The 25905-nt window shown below is 40.8% G+C and overlaps 1 protein-coding gene across 1 annotated transcript; it reads left to right on the forward strand.

Moving 5' to 3' along the window:
• The first annotated feature begins 20378 nt into the window (after positions 1-20378).
• On the forward strand, positions 20379-25478 carry LOC147310730 (uncharacterized). Its single transcript, XM_086266529.1, has 5 exons — positions 20379-20545; positions 21676-21777; positions 22745-22828; positions 24555-24635; positions 25194-25478. Exons 1-5 carry the CDS (start codon positions 20474-20476, stop codon positions 25398-25400), a joined length of 546 nt encoding a protein of 181 aa, XP_086122655.1. The 5' UTR covers positions 20379-20473; the 3' UTR covers positions 25401-25478.
• Positions 25479-25905: the final 427 nt, after the last annotated feature.

The following is a 25905-nucleotide window of genomic DNA, read 5'->3' on the forward strand; positions in this document are numbered from 1 at the left end:
GCTTTTCTGTTTCTCATTAGATCATTCTGCCAGAAGTCTTTGAGCCAAGAATGCATTCTGAAACACGGCCTATGTGGCCCATAATGAGTAGTTTGGTCAGGTCAATTTAAGATAAGAGATAGATAGATATAGATATAGATATAGATATATAGATATAGATATATAGATATAGATATAGATATATAGATGGAGAGAGATCTATATAGATGGAGAGAGATCTATATCTAGATCTATAGATAGAGATATCTATAGATAGAGATATCTATATCTCTATCTTGTAGCAACGTATGTATGTACGTACGTATGTACGCACGTACGTACGTACGTATGTATGTACGTACGTACGTACGTACGTACGTATGTATATGTATGTATGTATATATACATATATATACATATGTATGTGTGTGTATATAAATACTTATTTTCCACCCTTATTTTACGAATAAATTCTTTACAAATCCTACCATGTGAATTCATGGATTTTTTTTTCACATTCTGTCTCTCACAGTTGAAGTGTACCTCTGGTGCAAATTACTGACCTCTGTCATCATTTTAAGTGGGGGAACTTGCACAATCGGTAGCTGAGTAAATACTTTTTTGCCCCATTGTATGTAATGTAAATGCGTGGGGGAGGTACAGTATGAGGTCATTGACAATTAGTTCGGATTTATGTTCTTCACAGAAAATAAGCCAAAGCCAATGAATTTCAGGTTGAAAAAATAATTAATTGTTTAATTTTTCTTTTGAGAAAAACTGAAAACGGGTCTCACAGACCCGAACACCATACAAGGGTTAAATACGCATACGGTACTTGTATGCGCCCTATAATCCAGTGCGCCTTATGTGTGTGTTAAATACAGTAATGGCACACATAACTGAGACTGCGCCTTTTAGTACAGTGCGTCTTATGGTCGTGAACATACGGTAGTCAACGGGTTTCCTAAATCTTTACATGCCTCTGCACATTCAGATTCAGTCCATGGCCTGTAAACACAAATAACACGGCTGCGGTCATCTTCAACACCAAAATGGGGATTCGCAACCTCCACCATGGGAAAGGTATCATGGAAAGGGGAGGCAGGCATACCAGATGCACTCGCCTCATCCCTTTTAGTTTTGGATCTAGTGTTATAAGGGCTTAAATATCGTGCTGCGGCATCCCCAAACTCCAGCCGTACTCTGTCCTCCTCCTCTCTCTCTCTCTTCTCCTGCTCCTGCTTGTCTTCCTCCTCTCTGGCCTCTCTCTCTCTAATGCTGCTCTACGCTGTTGGTCCTTTAACGTCAGCACCACTGAAGTAGACCGCACCGTCTCATCTTCAGGTTTCACAGCTAATGCCTGCAAAGCTGCTCTCTTCGCATGCACTGCCTCCTGTCTTTTCTGCGCCTGCTCTAACCACAATTTAGCAGACGCCAGTTGTAACTCTCTCTCCTGTTTCAATTTCCCTTTCGCACAAGCTGCCTTTACTGTCAACTGGTCTACTAACGTTTGACATTGTCCTACAACCAATTTACCTTCAAAATCATATTTCTTGCGCCAATGTCCTAAATACTTTGCGCTACCGAGAGAGAAAATTCACCATAAACTTCTCATCACCCTCTGACACACTCTTGGTTGCCTGGGAACCCATAATAACAACAACAGCTGCTGATGTCGCAGACCACGCGTTCTGCTCACACAACAACAACGACGACAACGACAACGACAACAACACAAAATAGGCCTATCGTCCAGCACAGTCTGGACCCCGCGGAACTTCTCAACTCCCCACAAAGTGGCGGAGAACTCACCTCTCGCTCCACAAAGTACCGAGGAACCTCTCGCTCCACAAAGTAGCGAGGAACCCAGTTATCGCTCCACAAAGTGGCGAAAAACTCACTTATCGCTTCACAAAGTAGCGAACTTCTCAGCGTCTCACAAAGTGGCGGAGACTGCACAACCACACGGTTATAGAGTCGGGCTCTTTAAACTTACTTGGTGTTGCTCATTGCGTGTAGCATCAGTCCCGAATCCCGTCAATCGTCATCCATCGAGGAGAAAAAAACAGACGGCTAATCCACCGGCCCGATGACGAATTCTCATGCCTGCTGCAGCACCTCTATAAGTCCTGGCTGACGTCAGTCTGTCGGCGTGTCTCTTTTCCCCTCGGTGAATGTCGACTCCAGGGATCCGGGTCTCGAAGGACCAATTAATGAGGTTTGTAGCATAAACGTATTCGCTGGAACGTTATGGACAATTTGCTGCACAGCAAAAAGCAAGACACAAGGCACCAAAGTTCTCTGGTTTACTCATGCATGAGGGAGACCTGCCTGGAGCCAAGTGTCGTTCCACCACTTGACCTCTGTCAGACTCTCAGCCAGGTTCCCCATAGCACTCCTTTTATTGTGGTTACATGAATATGCATAGGGTCATTAACATATAACATCTTACATAGGTATACATGTGAACAAAGAATGCTGTGTGTGTGTGTGTGTGTGTGTGTGTGTGTGTGTGTGCTTGTTCTGCTATACTTGCGAGGACCATCGCGGGTTTTAGACCTTACGAGTGAGGACCTTTTGGGAAAGTGAGGACATTTAATATGGTCCTCACTTGTTTTTCACTGTAATGGCTTCTAGAGGCCATTTTTATGCTTCTCTCAAAGTTTGAGCGAGGTCCTCAGAAAGATAGAAATACGAGAAAAAATACACACTTCTATACACACTGCTATTCTTTTCATACACACACTTTTGCTCTCTACTGGCTACTAGTGGTTATGAAAAATCACTGCTCCTGAGCCTTTTTGCTCTCTACTGCCCTTCTGCCCCTTATGGTTGTGGATAGTCACTGCACCCAAGTACTTTTTGCTCTCTACTGCCCCTACTGCTTTTGGACAGTCACTGCACCCAAGAACTTTTTTGCACTCTACTGCCAACTACTGTCTTTGCCCATTCACTACAAATGAAGATAATGACAGTTTATCTAATGAAGGAGAAATAAATAGTGCTCTATCGCCTTGAAGTTCAATTCAATTTTATTTATATAGCACCAAAGCACAACAAAGGTCACCTGAGGGCACTTTATACTTTAGGGTAAAGACCCTACAAGGTAAGTTAAACATATTATTATGTCTTACTTTTAATATCTGGTCTTGGTCTACCCAAATTGGAAAGCACACCAATACAGTTTTTGAAATTAAATGCTGAAATAGAAATATTGAATATGGACTGGCCTAAACTGGGCTATGAGACAGTGCTTCAGTTCCTGAAAAATTAATACTGGATTTTCAATTTAAACTAAACAGTGTGCTAGTTAACATGGGTTTGATCAGTTAATGTGAGACAGGTTTAGAAATTATTAATGCAGCTCATCATTTCTGCCTTCTGGTTCTCATTTTAGGCGTCTCTTTTTAAACCATACTTTTATCTCTGCTATAGAAATGGCATATAAGTAACTTTTTTAGACCATTCAGTTAAAAAAAAAAAATCATTTAACGTCTTGAGGGGCTGCTTTCGATTTAGTGTTACCAGCATATTTTACCAAAATATCTCCACAAATAGGAGACTGAATCTGAAAAACCACCTTGACCCTGCTTTAGTAGTGAGCTACAAATTGTGTCTACATAACATAAATATAGACAATGTGCAAGAAACTGTAGTTTTGTTTCAAGTATTTTTCAAACTATTATAAATCATACTGGTGAATTTTGATAGATTATATTAAAGCATGGGCTTCCGTACAAAGGATACATATATTGCTGTGTTCCCTTTTATATTAAAACCTGGTTCCTCTACTGTAAGCTTCTATTAGTGAAAATCTACCATTAATATATAATCTGTAATGCAATATAATATTGACTCATGTGTTCTGTAATACTTTATAAAAATTAAATATGTCCCATCCATCAGAAGTGCCCATCTCATTATGGCTGCTTCCAGGAGGATAATAACCAGTGTCAAGAAGCTCAAATGATGTCAAATTGCACTCTTAAACATAACAGTTCAGTTCACTGTACTCAAATGGCCTCTACAGTCACCAGATCTCAATCCAAAAGAGGACCTCTATGATCTCTATGGTGGATCAGGTGATCACATTACATGTTATGTGATCACCTGATCCATCATTCATTTACACACACACATATATATATATATGAGAGAGAAATGCTCTCTTTAGGGGTCACAACACCAGAGGCTCTGGTGTTGACCTCTGAGGTCATCTCTGAGGTCATGCTGTTTTCTCCCTCCTTTGTCCAGTATTTCCTCTATCCCTCTTCTGCATATGTCTGAATCATCTCAGCCTTGTCTCTAACTTTCTCTCCATACCATTCAGCATGAGCTGTCCTTCTTGTATACTCATTTCTGTTTCCTGTCCCTCCTCCTGACTCCAGATCCCTGATGTAATCCCACCCTCACCTTGAACACATCCTGCACCACCCTCACATCCAGACTTACCTCATGCAGTACCACAGTTCCTCTCTTAGCATCCCATCATATTCTTTTGCCAGATCCACAAAGACACAGTGCAACTCTTTCTGACCTTCACTATACTTCTGCATCAACACACTCAAAGCAAACATCACATCTGCACTGCTCTTTTTCAGTGAGAAGCCATGCTGCTGCTCATGGATCATCACCTCTCTTCTTAACCTAGCTTCAACAACTCTTTCTTGGTGTGTCTCAGCTTTATCGCTCTGTAGTTACTACAGCTCTGCATATCACCCTGTGTCTTGAAAACTGGTATCAGTACACTTATTCATTCCTCACTCTCCAAACTTGTGTTAAACAATCTGGTTAAAAAGTCCTCTCTGGGAGTGGGTACGATACACGGAATCCAAATTACCATCAGGGTGTACACCTCACCCCTCGCGTGGTTGCCCACCTCTCAATTTTAAATACACGTAGACATTGAGGGCTAGCAGGAGGGACTATGCGCTTACCTGCTGCTCTCTGGCAGGTAGCTCCATGCCCTCCTGGGTTTTAAATGCACCTTAGAACACACATGCATCAACACTACAATAAGCGGGTGGAAGGAGGTTTGGAGTCTTCTCTCACCCCCGTTATCTGCGGCCTGCTGGAGCGGGGGGGCTAGGAGGAGGAGTTGGCCATCTGGAGTGTGGGGCCTCCCTGCTGCTGCGGAGTCGGGGCGGTCTGCCTCTCCCCACCGCAGGGAAAAGGGTAACACCACCTGGGTCTGGGTGCAGTTCCCCCCTCCAGGGGCAAGGGTACCTAGACCCGGTTCGTTGAGTACGCTTGGGGAGTGTGATCGTGTGTACAGCGTCTCTTTATGTCTGTCTCCACGTTGGTTGAGTGTGAAGTGCATATGAGAGGATGAGGGGATGGGCGTCCAGGTACACACCGGCTCACTCCTTGGCGGCCGCTTATCGGGGCCTGGATCCTGGGGCTCGCTCGGGCCACTTCGGAGGTGGGGTGCCCCCGGCCTCTCAGCCTGGGGCTCGGTCACTCAGGCACAGCTGGCTGCCGGCGGAGCTCACGGGCGCGTCACTGCAACTCCCCCTGGCTTCTGCTCCGCAGCTGCTGAGTGAGCCCTCATCTGGGACTCTCCTCAGCTCTTACTGGGACAGTGGCGCGGCTGCCCCTCTGTTGGTCTTCCTTGGTCTCTTGTGTTCTGGGGGCCTCTGGATGTCTGGAGTTTTGATCTCCTCCATACCTGCTTCATGCCCTGGAGGACGGGGCTGTGGCCCCCCCCACACCCTCTAGCAGATCATTACATGAAGGAACCTTTTAAAAAAACAAGCGCGTCCATTTACCGGTCGATCTACGTCCCTACCCTCACCTATGGCCACGAGCTGTGGGTAGTGACCGAAAGAACGAGATCGCGGATACAAGCGGCAGAAATGAGCTTCCTCCGAAGGGTGGCTGGCCTCTCCCTTAGAGATAGGGTGAGAAGTTCGGCCATCCGGGAGGGGCTCAGAGTAGAGCAGCTGCTGCTCCACATCGAAAGGAGCCAGCTGAGGTGGTTCGGGCATCTGACAAGGATGCCCCCTGGGCGCCTCCTGGGTGAGGTGTTCCAGGCATGTCCCACCAGGAGGAGGCCCCAGGGCAGACCCAGGACACGCTGGAGAGATAATATCTCTCGGCTGGCCTGGGAACGCCTTGGTGTTCCCCCGGATAAGCTGGAGGAGGTGGCTGGGGAGAGGGAGGTCTGGGCCTCTTTGCTTAGGCTGCTGCCCCCGCGACCTGGCTCCGGATAAAGCGGATGAAGATGGATGGATGGAAGCGCGTCCATGCTCACAGGTGTACACACGGGTGATCACACCCACAAACTACACCCTTTTTGGCTCCTACCTCAAAGCACACTGTGTTCTGTTGATCCTATGTGCTGCACAATAATGTTTAATATTTCGTATTTACTGTCATATTCCCATATATCATTGTGATGTTGTTTATTCTATTACTCTTGTTCTCTTCTGCTTGTTTTCTTTTTTCTTTCTCAACAGGTGATCCAGGTGATCGATAGATGCATTTTTTTTTCTTTTTCTGCCCATTCTGTTGGTTTTTGTTTTTTTGCCCTTCTCCCCTATCCCTCTTCTCAGCTCTTTCTCTTTCTTTCTCCCCTTCTTTCCCCCAGTCAAGTCTGTCCCGTATTCAACAAGTGAAAATAAAATAAACAATAAAAGGTGAATCAAATGGACCATTACGGCAAGGCTGGGATGGTCAATTTGGTAAAGTAAATCCGTTGGGCATCTTTCTTTGCCTTTAGACAATAATTCTGATGGCAAAAGAGCCAAACGGGACAGGCAAAAAAAAAAAAAAAAAAAGTCCTCTCTCCTCAACATCTCTATACCACCACAGATATGTCATGTGGACCAACTGCCTTTCCTCTCTTCATAGCTGCCTTCACTTCCTCCTTACTTATCCCCTGCGCTTCCTGATTCACTAACTTTCCTCCATCTGTCCTCAGTTTCTGTCTTTATTAATGTCTTCATTAATGAAGACAGTGAGAGAATACTTCTATCTTCCATCTTCTCAACACACTCTCTTCACCATCTTTATCCTTAATCACTCTAACCTGCTGCACATCCTTTTCAGCTCAATCTCTGTATAGCTAATTCATGCAAGTACTGTTCTCCTTCCTTAGTACCCAGCCTCACGTACAACTCAGTATAAGCTTTTTCCTTTGCCACCTCTATCTTTGCAGTTGGCCTGGCCTCCCAGTATTCCTGTCTACTTTTATCCATCTCCCCTGACTATCGCACTTTCTCTTAGCTATTCCTTTGAGGAACTACAGGAAAGTGTCCAATCCACCACCAAGTCTCCTTGTCCTCTTTTCTCTCTCCAAAAGATACACCAAACACCTTCTTTGCCTTTCTCTCACCATTTCAGTTGTATTTTTCCAGTCATCTGGTAACACTTCCCTTCCACCCAGAGAATGTCTACTCCTCCCTGAACTAACAACTGCACAACATTCTTCCTTCTTCAGCTTCCACCATTTAGTTCTTGTCTCTGCCTTCATTCTCTTCCTCTTCTTGACGTCCAAAGTCATCCTATAGACTAGTGTCCAATGCTGCATGGCTACATTCTCTCCTGACACCACCTTGCAGTCTCCTATCTCTTTCAGACTGACCCTTCTGTTTAGGATGTAAGCCACCTGTGTACACTTTCTTCCACTCTTCTACGTCACCTTCTGTTCCTCCTTCTTCTTGAAGTATGAGTTCACCCCAGCCATTTCCATCTTCCTAATTTTGACCTTGTGCATTTCTCTGCTTAACACTATACCTATCTAACACCTCATTATCTCTCTTTCCTTCACCTACATGGCTACTGAAGTCTGCTCCAATCAACACTCTCTACCACTTTATCAAACTAACTGCAGAATTCCTCTTTCTCTTCTAACTGACATCCAACCTTCAACCTGGTCTCCTGCACACACAGTAAATCTACCTTCCTTCTCTCCAGTCATATCAGCCAGCTCTCTCCCTTTGCCAGTCATAGTACCTCCACGCTCCTGCCTGTCCTTCTCTTCGACTCCTAACATGCTTCTCCCCTATATGCAGAAAAAATAATGTTTGATCATCATCAAAAGCCAGATATTTCAAAGTTTCATCTATGAAATATCTGGCTTTCCCATCATAGCAGATGAAATACGTATTTTGCATTAAATTGCATCATTTCGCCTCCTGAAGGGCTCGCAATGAGTCCACTGTGTGTATATATATATGTATTTCTTTTCCCTATGGTAATAATACTTTTAGATAAATACTAAGTACTTTTCCACTACTGATGTATATAAAGTAAAATTAGGCTGTAAAGTTAAATCTTACTTTAGATAAATCTTGGTATGTGCTTTTATAATGTGTACTAAATTGTAGTAAAACATGTCAGGGTTCCTTTGTTTCATGTGTTCTGGCCAGTACACTAAGCCTGAGCCTGAGTGAGAGCTGAGCAGAGAATTGTAGCTCACTCTGCTCCCAACTTAACTGATGCCCTGCACCTCCCCCATAGCTGCTGCAGTGGGGGAGGGGCAGGTAAATGTTTCCAGCACTTTGGCAGGTCTGAAGGCAAAAGAGAGTCCAAACCAGGACTAGCAAAGTGTACCTAATATAGCTGTTTAGTGTGTGTGTAAAATAAATAAATAATATGGTAATGGCTCTTTCCACTACTGATATATATAAAGTTTAATTAGACTGTAAAACTAAATCTTACTTTAGATAAATTTTATTTTGTGATTTCATAATGTGTACTAAACTGTAGTTAAAATAAATGTCAGGATTCCTTTATTTCACATATTGTAGCCTGTAAATCAGGTTTGAGAGTCAGAGCTGAGGAGAAAACTTTGGCTCTCTCTGCTCCTCCATCAGTGACCCTCCCCCCGCGCACCTGCACTGCAGCTCTCAAACTTTTGCAGGGCATGTGACGTCATTCAGTCCACAGTCGGAGTAGCCGTTTAAGTGGAGCTCTGAAGACTGCAAAGCACGCTTTCTGCAGGTAAGATTTCACATTTTTGCTATATGAAAACTGTGCAAATGTTGTCTTTCTAAGAAACGAAAGAAAAAGGTATCTTACATTAAGTTTAATTTTTTTTTAACTTAATGACACGGCAGTAAATATACTTTTTTTAAATTGAACAATGCATAAAGTTCGTCTCAATCTATATTTTATTACAATTAACTATGCATAATTTTTCTTATAATTGAACATAGGAACAAAAACCGATTCCTTCGTGATATATTTAACACTAAATTTTATGCCAAACCTACCGTCCCCTCCCCCTCAATTTCTGGCAATTTCTATCTGTATTTCTCTTCAGTCTCGCGCTTAGAAATATAAAATTAACGTAAGAAATAATTATCGGATCTGGTTTTCAGTTTAAAGGGGAAAAATGTACGCTTAATTACAGTAAAAACATGATTTTTGCAAGAAAACATGAAGTTAGAGATTTTTCACGGTTTCAGTGAGTAAAAGTCTAAAATGAAAAATCCTATGCAGTGTTTTGGTTGCAGACCTGTGTGAGTTCCAGCCTTTTAACAAGACAGCTTGTTGTAACTTTAGTGCAGTTTGTTTGATGACAGCATTTGGATTATTTTGTAAGTGATTTAAGTGTTAGTCACATGTTTAGTGAGAGCTGTTAATTATAGATTTAATTTATTTAACAGGTATTTTCATTAGAAAACTGCGTTTCCCAGAATCCTTTGTGGTAGACAAAAGTTACTCTGGGTTTTTAGCTAGCAAAGAAAGTTTTGGGAAGCCATTATATGTTGCTCTGATGTCGAGCAGTTTATTTGTTGTACATTCCCCCTTTTGAAGCCTTATATAAAGACTATCGTTTCTCCAATTGATGTCCGATCCATTTTTTTGGCTAAGTGGATTCGCCACAACACAGCTTAGTGGAATGCTTTTTAATTCTTCACAAACTTTATTAAAGATAACAAGCGGCCAAACTGTGGTTTGTACCGTTTTATTTAGGGTATCTCTTTAAGGCATTTTATAGCTTGACTGGGTTTTGTCCCCTTCTTTTTAAGTCACAATTTTAGCCTAGATTTAGTCGAAAGGCACTTTTATTCCGAGCGCTTTAATCTTTTGTTAAAACCCAACCTCAGTTGCCCAGCTATAACATCTATCAAGTTAGCATTTCAAAATATGTAAAGGAAACGACTGAAGTGTGACGCATGCGCGTAGCAATGCTTTAACTTTTGTTGTCTTAAAGTGTTTACAATCCAAAATGCTTGAAATCATTGTCCTCCTTTATCCATCAAATATAAACGTTCCCACGTGTTTACGCCAACATGGAGTTTTATGTTGGTGTCGATGTTTCAATGACTGAGCAGCGTCTGTCCGTCCAGTATATTTACTGACGTAGCCGCACATCAGCATGACCCAGCTGAGCAGCGTGCTCCGTTTAGCCTCGTTTGTCTTATTCCTCTCATTTGTTTTTCACCGTCAAACATAACTGGACAGAAGGCCTGGTGTTCTGTTGCTGAAGTGGGCTTCAGATAGTGTTTTTCTGTGGAACATCAAGGCTGTCATGTAGTATTAATTTGGCTATTCAAAGCAAATAATGTACATGCTTATACAAAATATAAGCCTTTTGTATAGTGTGTTATAATTGTGCCTTCCAACAATTGAAAGTGTGTTTATGTGTTGTCTCTTTGGCTGCTATGTTTTAGTGTTATAATAAGACTCACCTTGGAGGAAACAATAACATGCTGTCCTAATATTGTTTTATGTACAGAGAGTAATTAATAAAAGTATGTTAAAAAAGGAAATGATGTCACTCTAACAGTGTAGCCATCAGAAGGCATATAAGCTTTCCTATATGACACTCTGTTTTTTAAATGCCTAATACTACTATATCTAAAACGGGTGAAACGTTGTGATGCTCCATGTTTTTTTTTTTTTGTTTTACTTTAAATTTGATAGAGTTGTAGGTCACAATTTTTACAGCAGGTTCACCTGCATGAGCGCTCACTGCTAAGACACCTGTATATTTATTGAGGTGAGCTACTGTAAATGAATGGGTAATGGGCTGCATCAAAACTGTTGGTGCACTTTTACTGTATCACCTCCAAGTCATTATTGACTGTAACTGGATTATTTAACTGTAACTGAGAAGTAACTTTGACTTTTGTCTTTGGTATTAGGTGAAGGAAGCCACGGCAGCAAGCCAAATACAGGTATGTGCCTTCTTATCGAATATTTGAACATGTAGTCTTTAATCGTTACTGAATCGTACGTAGGAGTGTCAAACAACAGACCAAACAACAGATACTACAAACTATAATATGCATTAAGAATCATTATCAGTTAAGGTGGGAATAGGTGATTCTTAGATCAGACGTGATTGTTTTCTAAATGTGATTCTTTGTTGCTTATAATATGAACAACTGCTGCTAGAACAATACTCATGTGCATCACATCGGCCCCACGTTCTGCATAAAATGTAAATAAAATAGGCATTGATCAGAAAATCATTTGAAGCCTCTTTACCTGAAAATGGCACAAGGACAACACATGGTTGAAACTCAGCATTTTATAATATAAATGATGTAAGCCAGATATGAGAAACAGTCCCAAACAGACAACAGAAACAGGAGACAAAGACAAAAAGTTGTTGAACGTAACTTTTGTTTGCAGCCTGTGTCCTCATTGCAGACCTGTGCAGTCCTCTGCAGTCTGATACCACGGTCATACCACAACATCTTATTTTACTTACAGCCAGGAATACACGAGCTCAGTGAAGTCTTATAACTTTAAAAACATATCTTTTCACATGTGAAAATTTTTGTTATTAAGCAGGTTGAAATGATGAGCAGATTTTCAAATGACAAATTTATTTGGATATATTCAATTTATTTATGCAACAGATAGTTTGATCCACTGAGAATTTATTTTACATTTAATTTCATGTATAACGTGTTTACAAACACCGTCTCATGGTATATAATCAAGCAATAGGACAAAGTCAGCATCACAGCAGTGGTATGTTTTAAAGAAATTTTTGGTTGATGATTTTAATAAATGTATTTTTCTGAAACAAATTAAAAAAAATGCTTATTAACCAGGTTTCCCACATGCTCAGTGATCTTATGGTCGTATTTAGTTTTTGGCTTTGTTAGCTTCCAGCTGGAAGCTGATGTCACTTAAATCCCTGTTTGGAGAAACAGCTTTTCCTGTTCAGGAGAGAACATGTAGAATTCCTTGCTAGAGGACCTCAAACTGAATCCTGACTGGCATAATCTTAAATTTAAATGGGCACTGGTTTTAAAATAAGATTAGTCTTCTATTCATGATCTCCTGCTTGTTGTTTTATGGTGCATTGTTAGTGTTGTGTACTTTAACCTCCTTGGACCTGGTGTCCACATATGTGGACATCACATTTTGGGTTGTCTCGACCAAAATACTAAATTTTGCTCTACAAGGACATTATACTGCCACTGTTCTATCGAAATTTAAAACAAATGCCCTCGTATGTGGATCTCACTCCTCTCAGAAACAAGAGAAGTAAAAAAAATTCAGATAATTCTTTGAGAGAGTGTGACGTTAACCTGTTAGCTTGGGTTCCTAATGGTAAAATGAACTGGGTGGCATGTTACAGCCAAAGAAACACACTGTTGGCCTAGTTCAGTGCTCAGTAGTCTATACAACAGATAACACTTGATCATGTACACTCACTCTATAGTGAGCTCTTTTATTACAGCAAGAACTAGACTCACAACACATGAAAAAAGGACATCTCAGAGATTTGTGGTTTTATCACCACGACCCAGATTCTAAATTAAAAACTGTTACATTTGTCCAGTGCATGTTTACACAAATGGCACCTTTGAATGGTTGTGCTGCATTGTTTTAATTATCTTAACTAAAAGAAGAGTAATTTCATTTCTAGGATGACATAGTGACACTTGGAGAAGTTAAGATTGCTCCTTTGCACGTTGTTGTTGCATCTTTGTTTTTTGTCATATTTGTCAACAATACTGTTTGTGTTTGAAGTTTTTTGTGACTCCAGATGGCTAATATTTGACATAGCAGCTACTCCGTGTCCCCCAGAGAAATGAAAAAGGAGGAGGCAGTGAGATGGATGAAGGTCAGGTTTTTTACAGAGTCATTCAGTACAAAAACACAGTGAATTAGGAAGATGTGGCACATGAATGTTTCTGTTAATCAGGTGGAAGTTCTGAGCATTTCTCCTCTCAAAAGAGACCGGAGCCCACCAGTGAAGAGAGTTCAGATGTAGATGGTGAGTTTAAGCTTTTGTCGGAAATGTAGTGACACTGTTGTATGTATTCTACTCAAATTCTATTCCAGTACAATCTGCTTTGTACAATAACAGCTACCATTGTTTGTGTGTTTCTGTTTTAGAAGAGAGCAAGGAAGCAAGACTGGCTTTGAGGAAAAGGGGAAAAACCAAAGTGGCCAAAGCAAAGGGTGAGATGTTTTAAGCTTTAAATGTATTTAAAATTTTCTGTTTGCAGTATATGAATCAGGTTGTAGACATGACTTTATTTCCTTATAGTTTTGTCCTCTGTGGCAGAATATATGCCTACACAAACACAAAATTCTTGATAATATTGATCCAGAATTATTTTGTTGGTAATTAGAAAAATTATTGAAAATGTTTAAGTATTGCTTTACAGTAAGTTGAAGAGGAGAATTCAGAGGGGGTGGAGATGGGTGTCAGGGGTGATGTGTTATAGAAGGAAAGCAGCAAGAGGGAAAAGAAAGGTTTACAAAATGGTAGTGAGGAAAGCTATGACGATTTTCATTGGGAATGACCAGGATGGACAGGATTAGAAATGACTACATCATAGGGACAGCTCAGGTCAGAGGTTTGGAGACAAAGAGAGACAAGGCTGAGATGGTTTGGACATGTGCAGAGGAGGCTGCCAAGGGATGTTGATGATGGAGCTGCCAGGCAGGATGAGAAGAGGAAGACCTCAGAGGAGGTTCATGGATGTGAAGGAGGACAGGCAGAAGGTTGGTGTGACAGAGGAGGATGCTGGTATAGGAGGAGGTTGAGGAGATGATCCGCTGTGATGACCCCTAAAGAGTTCAGCTGAAAGAATGATTGCTTCACTTTTATTGTTACATTTATGATTTGTTAGGCTACCTATTCTGGTGAGTGACTAGTTTAACCTGCTGTGTTGCGTGAGTTCACACTTTGCAAGAACAGCACTACAAAACACATGGCAGGGTTCTGCAGGTCATTTCACAAGTCTGGAATTAAAAAAAAAATGCAGGCTGAAAATGTCTTGTTATATTATCATAGAAAATACCTGTTTAAGGTCCTATGATTTACCAATTAAAGACAACTACTTTATCTCAATGTTATTTTTTTTTACAATGCGTATTTTAGTTTCCACCAATTACACACACAGATGTTGTGTTTTAAAATCAAAATTTGTAAAGTGAACTAGATTGACAGTATGGACCATCATTTTCAGTGAGAGGTTTGTGAAAAGACAGCAAGAAACGGCAAGTACAAGCAACAAAGCTCATCGAGTAGACTACATTAGGCTTCAAACTTTCCTTTTTGCTAAAGCATATATTTCAGGCTGGACCAGGTGACCCTGAATCCTCCCTTAGTTATGCTGCAGTCTGTTTTAATATCTTCATATTTGCCTAATACTATACTTTTATCTTTTGAAAAATCAGCTTCTGTTTCCAGTACGCTTTTCAATAATCATTAGTGAACAGATGCTCACAATGCCACCCCTTTCATGCGACCATGCAGGTTAAGCTTTTTGTGACCACTTATCCAGATCGCCACTTTCAGGTTAAGTGAATCCAGATTATGGAAAGATAGCCTTGATGTGTTGAATGTGCTTTGTAGTACAGGCCTTATGACTAATGATAGACAAAACTTAATTCTGCTCTTTGGTATTGTATCTGTGCGCCAGTCGCAAAACTGTGACAGTTTGTCAAATAAAACGCATAAATTCAGATAAAATGAAAAGATCATGTCAATCAGTTATGTTTGGTTCTGAATCATGATCTAGGTAATTTGTTACATTGTCAAGGATATTAGCAATTGTATTTCATAATAAAAAAAAAAATTGACTTAAAATATGTGATGTCAGTTAACTAGATTAGAACTACTACCAACAGCACAGGTTTTTTTTATTACTAGTACATCAGAAATATTTGCCTTATTTAAAACAATAGCAAATTATTAAAGTCTGACAGTTTTTTTGTTTTTTTACAAGAATATTGTTATGATGAATGATTTTAACAGGACTAATAACTAGTTAGCATCTTATTTTAAAAGGCTAGATGCAACATGTACCTTTGAAAACAAAATGTATAAAAGTAAATTGGCTGCTGTTTCACTCCGTAGGTATATTACTCAATAACTGATCTCATGTTTCTGTGAACTCAAAATACTTAATTTAAAAGTGCTTACTACATATCTTGGGTACAAAATGTTGAGTAAATTGTTGAACCTACAGTTTGGTTTGGCATTTTCTGTAAATATACACAAGCAGAACCCCATTTCAAAATCAAAACAAAAACAAAAAAACTACGGTTACATACATGTTGTAAAGTTAACAGTCCATGTTGTCTTTTGTGTTATTTGTAGAGATCCCCCGTGCGAAGGTCAAGAGGCCATGGAGTGAAGCAGAGAAGACGGCAGTGCAAAGACGGCTGGGAATTATGTAGGAAGCAGGAAGGTCATACTGGTACAGTTGTAGCCATCCTAAGCTTTACTGATTTTTCTTTTTGGCAGAAGTCAAAACAAACTGATCAAAGTTATTGATCACTATTTTAGTTGTAAGTCATTAGACTTAATAGTTGTCTTCATTGTTATAATAGCAATTATTATTCCTCTGGAAGGATGTTACATTGTGAAATAAACTGAATTTGCTCTTGTTGCAGCATTGTGGGAATTTCCTTGGTAATTATTAATAAAATCTACAGCGGTATTTGAAATGTAATACTACCTTTTGTTATGTAGGGTTGTCTTGATAGATTATCAGAACTTTTTAGTTATTCTATTTATGTATAAAGTTGAGACTGTTTAACTTTAACATTATTTGGTTGCACTAAAATAGAAAATGTCAAGGAGTAAATGCAAACAGAAAAAAACATATAGACAGAAACGAACACAAAAGCACCCCCTGGTGGAAAATCACCTGAATAGCACTCAATGACAAGGTCCTCATTCTGATAGTAGAATGAGATTTTTTTTTTACTTGAGTGTTTTAAGATTTTGAGGTGATTTTTGGTGTTAGAGAGCCACCCAGTGTTCAAAAATGGCAAAGGTTTGTCTGCAAGTGTAGCAGAAATGGTGGTCCTCACTTTGATAGTACACTTACCCGGTCCTCAGTCGTTATGCAAGACAGGAATGTGTGTGTGTGTGTGTGTGTGTGTGTGTGTGTGCGCGCGCGCGCGTGCGTTTGTTTTTCTATCCTCCTGGGGTCCATGACCTGAGATATCAGTCACGCCGTGGGGACCAATTTTTCCCGTGGGGACCGAGCCCTGGTCCCCACGGGCACAACCATTGCATTCAATAGAAAACAGGCTGCTGATATGCCTGGTTAAGTTTTTTTCAAAAAGAAAAAACGGTCCACACAGATTCAATTTTCACAACTTTGTGTATGCCCTGGTGACCATGGGTGGTATTGCAGTGTGTGAATTTGCATCCGTGGGGACATTTTCCTGACAGTGTGTATAAGTGTGTATCCCAGTGGTCTGAGATGGTATTGCAGTGTGTAAACTTGCATCTATTGGATCCCTTTTCTGACAAAGTGTGAAAGTATTTATAAGATACCACTTTGTTCCTTTATTAATAGTATTAGAGCCTGCTCACTTTAATGTGACCAGACTTCTATTTTATTTAATTATTTGTACCACAGTTACTAAGGGAGCTCATTTATTTATTATACTTCATTTTCTTACGATTTTCTACACAACTGATATCATTTCAGGAGACAAAATATCAAATAATTAAAGTATATAATACTTATTATTTTTAAATGAATAAATGGTCAACTTATGAAACAATAAAACTGGGATAAATAAGCATTTTCAGTCAAAATACTGATGACAAATTACAAAGAAATTCAGGAAATGCATCACTGTATTATGCAAAGTCAACCCACATTATTCAAATTGTTTACTGCAGTTTGAATAATGCCAACCATTTTGAGATTCAAGCACAACAGCAACTACATCCTCTAAATTAGAGTATAAGCAAATAAACAAGTGATATAAAAGTTAAATCCACTCACCATTGACATCAAAAAATCTTTAACTTTTCAATTAAACTCCAACAACAACAGTCCACTTGTATTCCCAAAACTTTAGATGATCCAGTTTTGTAAAATAAATAAAATAAAATATATTGAACACAGATTGCCGTAGCACCTAGCAATATGCTAGCTTTGCATATTTTCAAATTTGATCTCTGTAATACAAAACAGAGACGTGTGGGTGACCCAGCCATTTCAGCAATGAGTGCCCCACTTATGGAGGTTGGCCAGGTGGTCTGGGTCACTGGTACTCTGACACATTTTCCGGTCCTGGAGCGACATGCAACATTATGGTCAGAATACAAGGGGATCCAGCCTGAGCAATGTTAGATTACAGCGGCAGGCAGTCCCTAATTCACCAGAACCTGTGTCTGTTACTGTCCTGGGCCTGTGACCCAATGTTTTGATTTTGTATTATGCTTTATTAGTCTGTTTTCCTTTTGGTTCATGGTTCGTGACTATTGGGGTTTTGGTTTCTGTTCTTCTGGGATTTTGAATTCTAGCTTTTAAGTTTAGTTCCGCCCTTGTGTTTATTCTCTTGTTCCCCAGTCATGTCTCATGTCTCTCAGGTCCCTTTATTCTGTGTTCCCTCTGTTCTCTGTCGGTGTTGTACCTCTGAGTTCTGTCCATGGATTTCCTGCTTTATTTTGAAGGTCCATGACTTATGTCAGTGTTTTTAGTTTTGCTTCCTCCATCTCGTTAAGTCTAATTTCTACCGGCTGTGTTCCCACATGTTCAAGGCTCTATTTTGAACTGTTTTGCATGGGCAGCCCAGGCAAGGAGGACTCAGCCACACTTCTAGAAACCCTCACTGCTTGGTCTGTTCAGTCACTAGCTCAGTCAGTCACTCAACCACCTGATCCGCTTCTACCACAACTACCACTTCGGCCTGTAGCCCAGTTAGCCGCCCGGCCTGTAGCTCCATTTTCACCTCAACCATTACTTCAGTCATTATCACAGTCTCCTGCTCAGTCACTCTCAGTTCAGTCTCCTGCTCACTCGTCTTTAGCTCAGTCTGTTATTCAGCCTCCTGTGTTGCCACTAGCTCAGTCTCCTGTGTTGCCGCTAGCTCCACTTAGCACGGCCTGTACCTCTGCCATTAGCATAGTTTGCACCTCAGTCATTTATTTTATCATCAGTCCAGTCTGCAGATCAGCCTTTAGTTTAACTGCCTGTTCAGTCTGTCGCTCAGCCCCTAGCTCACTCACCTTTAGCTCAGCTGTTAGTCCACTCATTGGTTCAATGACTCATCCTACGCAGGGAACACACGTCATGAAAACATTTGCTGGTTCTCAAAAGGTGGCCATGTTAGAGACAGTAACTCAGTCCAGGGCCTCCCCAGAGGCTGAGTGTCAGCCACCAGCCGACTCTAGATCCCTGGAGGCTAAGGCGCCAGTGCCAGCTACCTCACCGGGGAACTCCACTGAGCAGTCTCAGCCGTCATCACCCGCTGAGAGCTCCAGCGAATTCACCCATCCGCCTCCATCCTCTGCTGGGTGTATTAGTGAACACTTTCAGTGCTCTGAGGACTGCATCCCACTGTCGCTGCCTTAGCCAAGCCAATGTGCTGCTCAGCTCCAGCCAGTGTCAACACTGCCAGAGGTCCCCTCTGCCTGCTGATTCTGTATCTGTTCCTGCTGGAGGGTCCGAGGGATCCATCCAGCCTGCAGCGCCACCTACTCCATCATTTGCGGCTGCCACGCTGTCATCTGGTCCTGCCTCGTCTGGTCCTGGTCCTGCCACACCGCTACCTCGTCCACGTCCGGCTCAGCCTGCTCGACCTTGTCCGTGTGTGGTTTGGTGTCAGCGGCCACCTTCCAGGTCGCTGACTGGACTCCGTCGCCGACACGGTTGGCATCCTGAAATGCTCCGACGCTGCCGCTGCCTTCCACGCGGTTGGCCTTCGGATCGCCTACATTGCCACCGCTGCCTTCTGCACGGCCTCCAGAACTACTTGGTTTCTGTTGCTGGCCTCCTGGTCGGCCCCCTGAACTTGTGTACCTTGGACCCTGGTGCCATCGACCTCTGGGTTGGCCCCCGGAGTTACCGTCTTGTATTATTGAGCCAGTGGCCTCCGGGTCGGCCCACTGAGCTGTGTTTTTGGTTTTCCCAGCTCATCTGTTTTGTTTTGGACTCCTGTTGCCGGGATTTTGCTTTGTTGGACTCCGAAGTTTCTGCTGGTTTTCTGGTTTCTGTATTGGAGAGGAGTGTCACCCAGGATCAGATTCGCTGACCGAGGGATCGAACTTCTGGGAATCCTGTTCGCAGCCGGTCACTATGCTGTCACTGGAAAACTACTGAAGACTCTGATGTGGTCCCCCAGCCACCAAGGTTTATCCCAAAAAGAACCCCTGGTGTACAGCCACCTCTAAATTCTGGAAATCCATCAGCAGGTGAAATGTGCTCATCTCTTTGTTGTTTCTCTGAAATCGGGATGCCCACCAGCACCGAGCTCCAACCATTTTGCTGTCCCCACAAGCAGCAGGGAAAGACAGTCAAAAGCAAGCATGGCCACCCAAGGAAGGCGAAAGTGCACTCTGTGCAAAAGAAAAATTCCCTGGCTGGGTGTGCAGTGCAATGTGGGTCTCTGTCTCCAGGTGGGTAGGAACTGCTTCAGGGTCTATCACACAGGCCCAAAAACGCCTGGACGCTTGTAACATAAAAAGGCCAATAAATTAAAAACTGAGTGAGCGAGGATTAAAAAAAACATTTTTGTGCATATTTATTATAGTTCATATTGCAAGTTGATGTTGTGTTGTATTTTGTTATTGCTGAATATCAGTTTCCACTATAAATCTCAAGTTCTTTTTTTTTTCACTTTAAACTGTTGTTCCACTTTCATAACAATAAAATAATATAAAATGGCTGCCAGGTATTGAAAGCTGAGATTATTCTAAAAAATGGGGCAAAAGCATTCAGTTATAGTATGTTTTTTGACCCTTTTACAGCCAAAATTACCAAAAAAGTCCAGGCGGCCTAAATTATGCTTGGTCAATAAAAGTTTAATTAATAATTTTGGATGTTAAAACCATATTAAACTAGTTTTTCTTGGATACATTAATATTTTGTTAAAACACAAGTTCAGCAATCTAATGCTGACATTTTGGTGCGGAAGGGAAGGGATGAGGGAAAACACACTTTTCCTGACTTTTGCGGTCCTCACTTTACCTATTCCCATCCCCCACCCGCTGCAGTCACAGGCTTGCAGGTGTTGCTAATTAGTCGCGTGCTCGGTGCAGCCAGACACGCGGGGCGTAGCTCGGAGGCGAGAGGAGACGGCTGGGAGTATGAAGAAGCGTGACAGAGAGAAAGTGGAGATGTCCGACAGTCAGAGAATAGAGGATGAAGGGATGAATGTGGTAAGTACATTAAACAAACTGTTTTAGTGTTTAATTAATAATTAGGCAAAGTGAAGTGTTTGCAGCCTACAGTTTGCTCTGTAGTTAGCATGCTTTGCTAATGCTTGCATGACTTAGCTTAATGGGGTGTTCGACGACATTCTCCTAAACTGTACAGTTTTTAGCTGATATCTTAACATTCATGCAGTCATGAATGTCTGTTTTGGACACTTTTATTAGTTACTGTCGTAATTTTCGGGCGTATGTGGGACTGAAAATGAACGCTTAATGAGCAATCAATGAGCTTAATGAGTAGCTAGCAATAGTGTTAGCTCTAAATAGTGAGTAAATTTCTAGAATAACTTCGTTCAACTATAGGCCTGAAGTATTCACAACAAGAAACAAGCTAAGCAGCTACAGAGTCATTTCTTTTCAAAGCGTTTCAAAGCGTCAAGTTTTTGTCGTGGCAGGGAGGGTGGCAGTCGGAGCAGCGAGACAGACCTGCCGAAGCTAATCCAGACTCCTGGATTAGCTTCGGGAGTCTGGATTAGCTTCGGCTGTTGAGGACCCAAGTTCATAATGCAATTATTGTCGTAACGAGCTAAGAAATGGCTTAAGTGTAATGTTGTGTCGTGGTATGCAAAACGAAGCGTGAGGTCGCGGGGGCAGCGACAGTACCAGAGCAGCAGGCGAACCGACTTTTCCCTCAGTTAAATATTCAGCCGTGGAAAGTAATTTAGTGGTGTTTTAAGTTTTGTGATTGTTTATGATAGACAAAAAATGTTTTACTTCTGCAGTGGCTTGATTGCTGTTAATCACAAACAATGAAGTACTAAAAATATTAAATAATAAAATTCCTATCATAGTAAATTAAGATAAATAAACCTAACAATATTAAGCATGTGAACAGACTATTGCACAGCTTCATTTAAACTATGACTTATATTCAAAAGATTGATTTTTATAAAACCGTTTTCATATTTGCACCATGTCTTTGTAGTGACTAACATATGTGATTAGACCTATTGATGTCACCTTAAATACTATCCCGTTATCACTAAGTGTGTATTTCTTACTTGTTGATGTATAAAACTACTGTACTTCAGGTATGGACATGTTATGTTAGCTGTTTTGTGTTTGACCTCATCCAGAGTAAACAATCCACCAGACTGAAGGCACATTTGCAACGCCTGAGAGACAATCATGATAAATGCTGGTCAAGAGTCATGGACTCCTTAAAACACCAAACACAGGTAATCATAATAGGGTTTTGACTTTTCCCATATTACAATATTAATAAATACAGTGGTGCTTCTGACTTAGATTTGTGACAGTATGAATGCATGTGCCAAAACATTCTGTAGGGGTGTGTTGGTTTGATTACGCAGGTGTACTGAAAAGATACATTTTTTTTTCACCAAAGCCAGGTGCTGAAGTTTTTTTTTGTGTGTGTCTCTAACGCCTGATTTTCACCCAAGCGACTTTAGCATCATGTCAGCTCTTTAGTTAACTAATTTGAAATGGCTTTTGTCATGTGTGGGAGGAGCGGGGAATAGTGTACAAACCTAGGACTGACATTTAAGCAAGACATATTAGCCTTTTATAAAGAAGTAGAAGCTGTACCCAAATGTCATTCTAAACTAAAATGTAAATATTTGTAGGAAACTAGTACTTTGGTACAAAAGTGCATCATTAAGTTCTTAAATATCCGATATATGTATCTAAGTATCATAAATATTACCTGGCAAATAATGTACTTCAATGTCAAATGTATACATAAAAGCAAAGTGTGTACACAGTTACATGTATTTCAGGGGGTGTTATCAGCCTGGCTGATCTGAAATTCAGCTTTTCATTTTTTTTTTTGTACTTCTGTAAAGTACTTGAAAAAAATGTTTGGTACATCTCATCACTCAGTGCAAGCTGAAATTGTCTACAGCTTAGTTTACAACAGTACTGAGGGCCACTTTTTAAGATGGAGCCATGTTTAGTCAACTATAGGCTAATAGAAAGGGTTTTGGTTTTTTTTCTTTTGGTTGTGCTGTAATTAAAGCCTTCTGAATTTAGACATCAAAACCAAAGTATGTGTAGTAATGCTGTGTTTTCTTACACAGCATTAGGTTTAAATAAAACAGAGGATGCATTTAGGAGTGTATTGGTCTTGTTCATCACCTTTTTGTGAACCTTATCAAAAGAAATGTTTGTCTCTGTAATGTTTAGTCATCGGAGAGAACAAACCAAGAGGGTGAGACTTCATCACAACCCCAGCTCTCACCTAAGAAACTTGCAGCTTCCAAGACTTTGGTAAGTAACAAATTAACTTGTGGTATATAACAGGCTCAGTACTCTATAAGTTTAACAGTTTACCATGTAGATATAGATGAAAAATTAGCAGTGGTGCTGGTATCGATAAATAAATAAATGTGACAGCTGCCAGTCATTATGTGGCTTTTCTGCCTTTCTTTCACTGCATGTTAGTCTAATTTGTATAAAAGATGGGTTATGTTCACACACACGTAGGTGACAGAAGCAGAACTTGACACACAAGCACAAGAGCACAGCCCACAGTAGTGATAATGAAATGGACTTCAGGATATACCTCATGATTGAGAATCCATAAGTCATTACCCCCCTTAAACCACACTCAATTAATTTTCCACAGTTATATCTAATGCTAAAGTGACTTTGTTATCCTCCACAGCTCATGAAACTTAATAAAAATTTGCATTCTGCATTGGTTGTATATTAAGATGGTGTGCAAAGTATGTTGATACTCAAGCTGTGTCCCAAAACCTAGGCTGCATCCTTCGAAGACCGAAAAGGCCGGAAGTGCGAGGCTTGTAAAATGGGACGGTCTAGCATTAGATTTGCGTCACCAGCTGTCTCGTTGGCGTTTAATAAACTCAGCCGTCTCACCTGCTCGAGTGACCATTGAACCCTCCGGTCAGCTATCGAGCGGCTGGGTAACAGAAGTCTCTGAAAACGTCTGAGCACTTTTGCAAATATGCGATCTCTTGATAAACTGAGCAGATATTTGAAGTTTACACAGCTACAGTCTCACCTGAAAATGTTAAAAATTTATTTTGTGACCCAGAAAGAGTAATAAGATTAATATTAAAAGTTAGTAGCGGCCGCCATTGTTGGAAACTGGAATCGGCTCGGCCGCGCTATGAATTCTGGGATATGGTGGGGCACAAAGGATACACCCGACCCATCCTTCAAATCTGGGGAAAAGGAGGACGCATTTGTCGGCCAGATTCGGAGGAGTCTACGAATTGGGACAGCCTTCGTGGCGTCGCTGTGACGTAATCGGTCTACAAATGCGGCCTCAGGAGGATGCAGCTGACATTTTGGGTGCCAGCTTTAGTGCCAGTCAGGACAAGAAACCAAACGCATCTCTCATTTACCTGAAAATGTACTAGTCCAGTGACCCTGAAAGGCATTTTAATAAGTTTAAAGGCAAGCTCTGTTGTATTGTTTTAAGGCAGATATTTCCATGATTTTAAGTGTTTACATTTGGCTTAGATATGTTATATGTTCGGTTATCATATCGATATGTGGAACAAAGACTTGACATGGTTAAACAACATACAGGAGTGATTCTGTAACTTTTTTCATAACTAAGATATAATTATTGTGGTCATGAGCTACGTACTTCTGCGCTGTACTGCTTCTTAATTATAGAATGCTTATTTTTCAGTTCAGGATTGTTAGGAATTTTAAAAATCCACATTCAACATTTAGGATTGAGTAAACAAATAATATAAGCCAATGGCAGTACTTCAATACCAGTTCTTGTTACCCATCCTGTGTGAGAGGTGAAGGAGAGCCAGAATTGTCTGCACTGTTTCTGATGTGGATTAGATGTCATTCATATTTAGTGTTTTCAAGGTGCAAATTGCTGAATTGACTTGCATGACTTTCAAAATTGCAAGTATGCTTTACCACACATCTTATCTAACATGTTCCTCATTAACATTATGTATGTAGACATGGTAATACATGTGTCCTTTTTAATTTCATTTTAAAGCCCTCAGCAAGTCTTAATCAAGAGGGGGAGACCTCATCGTCAGATCTTTCATTTGAGCTACCAACATCATCTGAGAGCATGGTATGTGTCAAATAAGCACTTTTAGCTTATCCCATATGGCCATAAGTAGCTCTGAAACTTTTTCATAACTTGCAGGTTTTTGCTAGAGTGAGTTAAGCTGTCAGTTTGAAAGAGAACCAGCAAACACAGCCCTGACCATGCATTCACTGTTTTGTTAGCATGTACTGTCTTTATGTCACATACTGTCACACATGGCCTGGCAGAGAACTGAACAACAGGAGGTTCAATCTGGCCCCTATGGGTGGCTTTGCTTCAGCTTTCATGCTTTGCAATCTTTGAGTTGAATTTTTCATAAAAATTAACTGTTTCCCTGGTGTGGTGAAGTCAGCATAAGTCTACACAGGATTGCAAATGTATGGGAAGTTAAAATTTCTAGATATGTTATTCAAATCAAACTCATGAGTTTGTTAGTTTACTTACAGAACTCAAAATGTAAAAATTTCTTTCTTAATTCGCTTGAGAAGGGTTGAGAAGTTAAAAATCAGGTTTGATATCTTTCTCGATGTATTACAGTCATTGCTGTCAATGTCTTACTGTACATCTCCCCTCTCTCCATAGGAAATAATTGTTGATGTTGATGCTGATACTGACGTCGAGATAATCACTCCTGAAAGTTCATACTCTGATGCTGCTGACCCAGATGTGCCATCACTCAAACGAACTGACAGCATATTTATAAGTTTGCATAATTCTGGTCATTTCCACACTTTTATTAGGGCTTTAACTTACTGTAGAAGACTGGCATTGCAGCATTGCAATTTTTAAACTATATGTACTTAATAAAAATCTTGCGCCACTCTTCATTCTTTGTATTTTACTAGCAATATGGGTATAGTTCTCCAGGCTTCTTGAAGGACATTAAAGGGCCTCTTTGGCTGTTTCTGCATTGTGTTCTGTTCAGTCAGATGACTCCACACTGCTTCAATAATGTTAAGGTCGAGGCTCTGGGGAGGCAAATCAATGACTGTTAATGTTCCACTGTTTTTTTTTTTTTTTTTGTTGTTGTTTTTTTTGGGGGGGGGGGTCATAATTTCATCAGTTTTGAGAAGATCTCCAACACATGCTGCCCCAAACAATGACAGAGCCTCCACCATGTTTTACAGATGACTGTAGACCCTCACTGTTAAACCTCTCTGCTATCCTCCTGCATACACGTTGATGAGTTGGAAACAACAAATTCAATTTTGGATTTTTTTACTCCACAAGCCATGTTTCCAGTGATTTTTGTTTTTAAGTCCAGTTTTTGTGTAATTTGGCATACCCCAGCATC

Source organism: Aulonocara sp. 'chitande type north' Nkhata Bay, linkage group LG16 (assembly GCF_057382095.1).
Source record: "Aulonocara sp. 'chitande type north' Nkhata Bay isolate Kocher_YH1m ecotype deep benthic linkage group LG16, A_spYH_male_GT1.1, whole genome shotgun sequence".
In the NCBI taxonomy this organism is placed as follows: domain Eukaryota; kingdom Metazoa; phylum Chordata; class Actinopteri; order Cichliformes; family Cichlidae; genus Aulonocara; species Aulonocara sp. 'chitande type north' Nkhata Bay.

Bases quoted from the DNA above. Each gene is read 5' to 3' on its own strand.
- LOC147310730 (XM_086266529.1), top strand. From the start codon at position 20,474: ATGAAGAAGCGTGACAGAGAGAAAGTGGAGATGTCCGACAGTCAGAGA. The intron at 21,778-22,744 runs GTAATCATAATA...TGTAATGTTTAG, and splicing joins CCTTAAAACACCAAACACAG to TCATCGGAGAGAACAAACCA. The intron at 24,636-25,193 runs GTATGTGTCAAA...CTCTCTCCATAG, and splicing joins CAACATCATCTGAGAGCATG to GAAATAATTGTTGATGTTGA.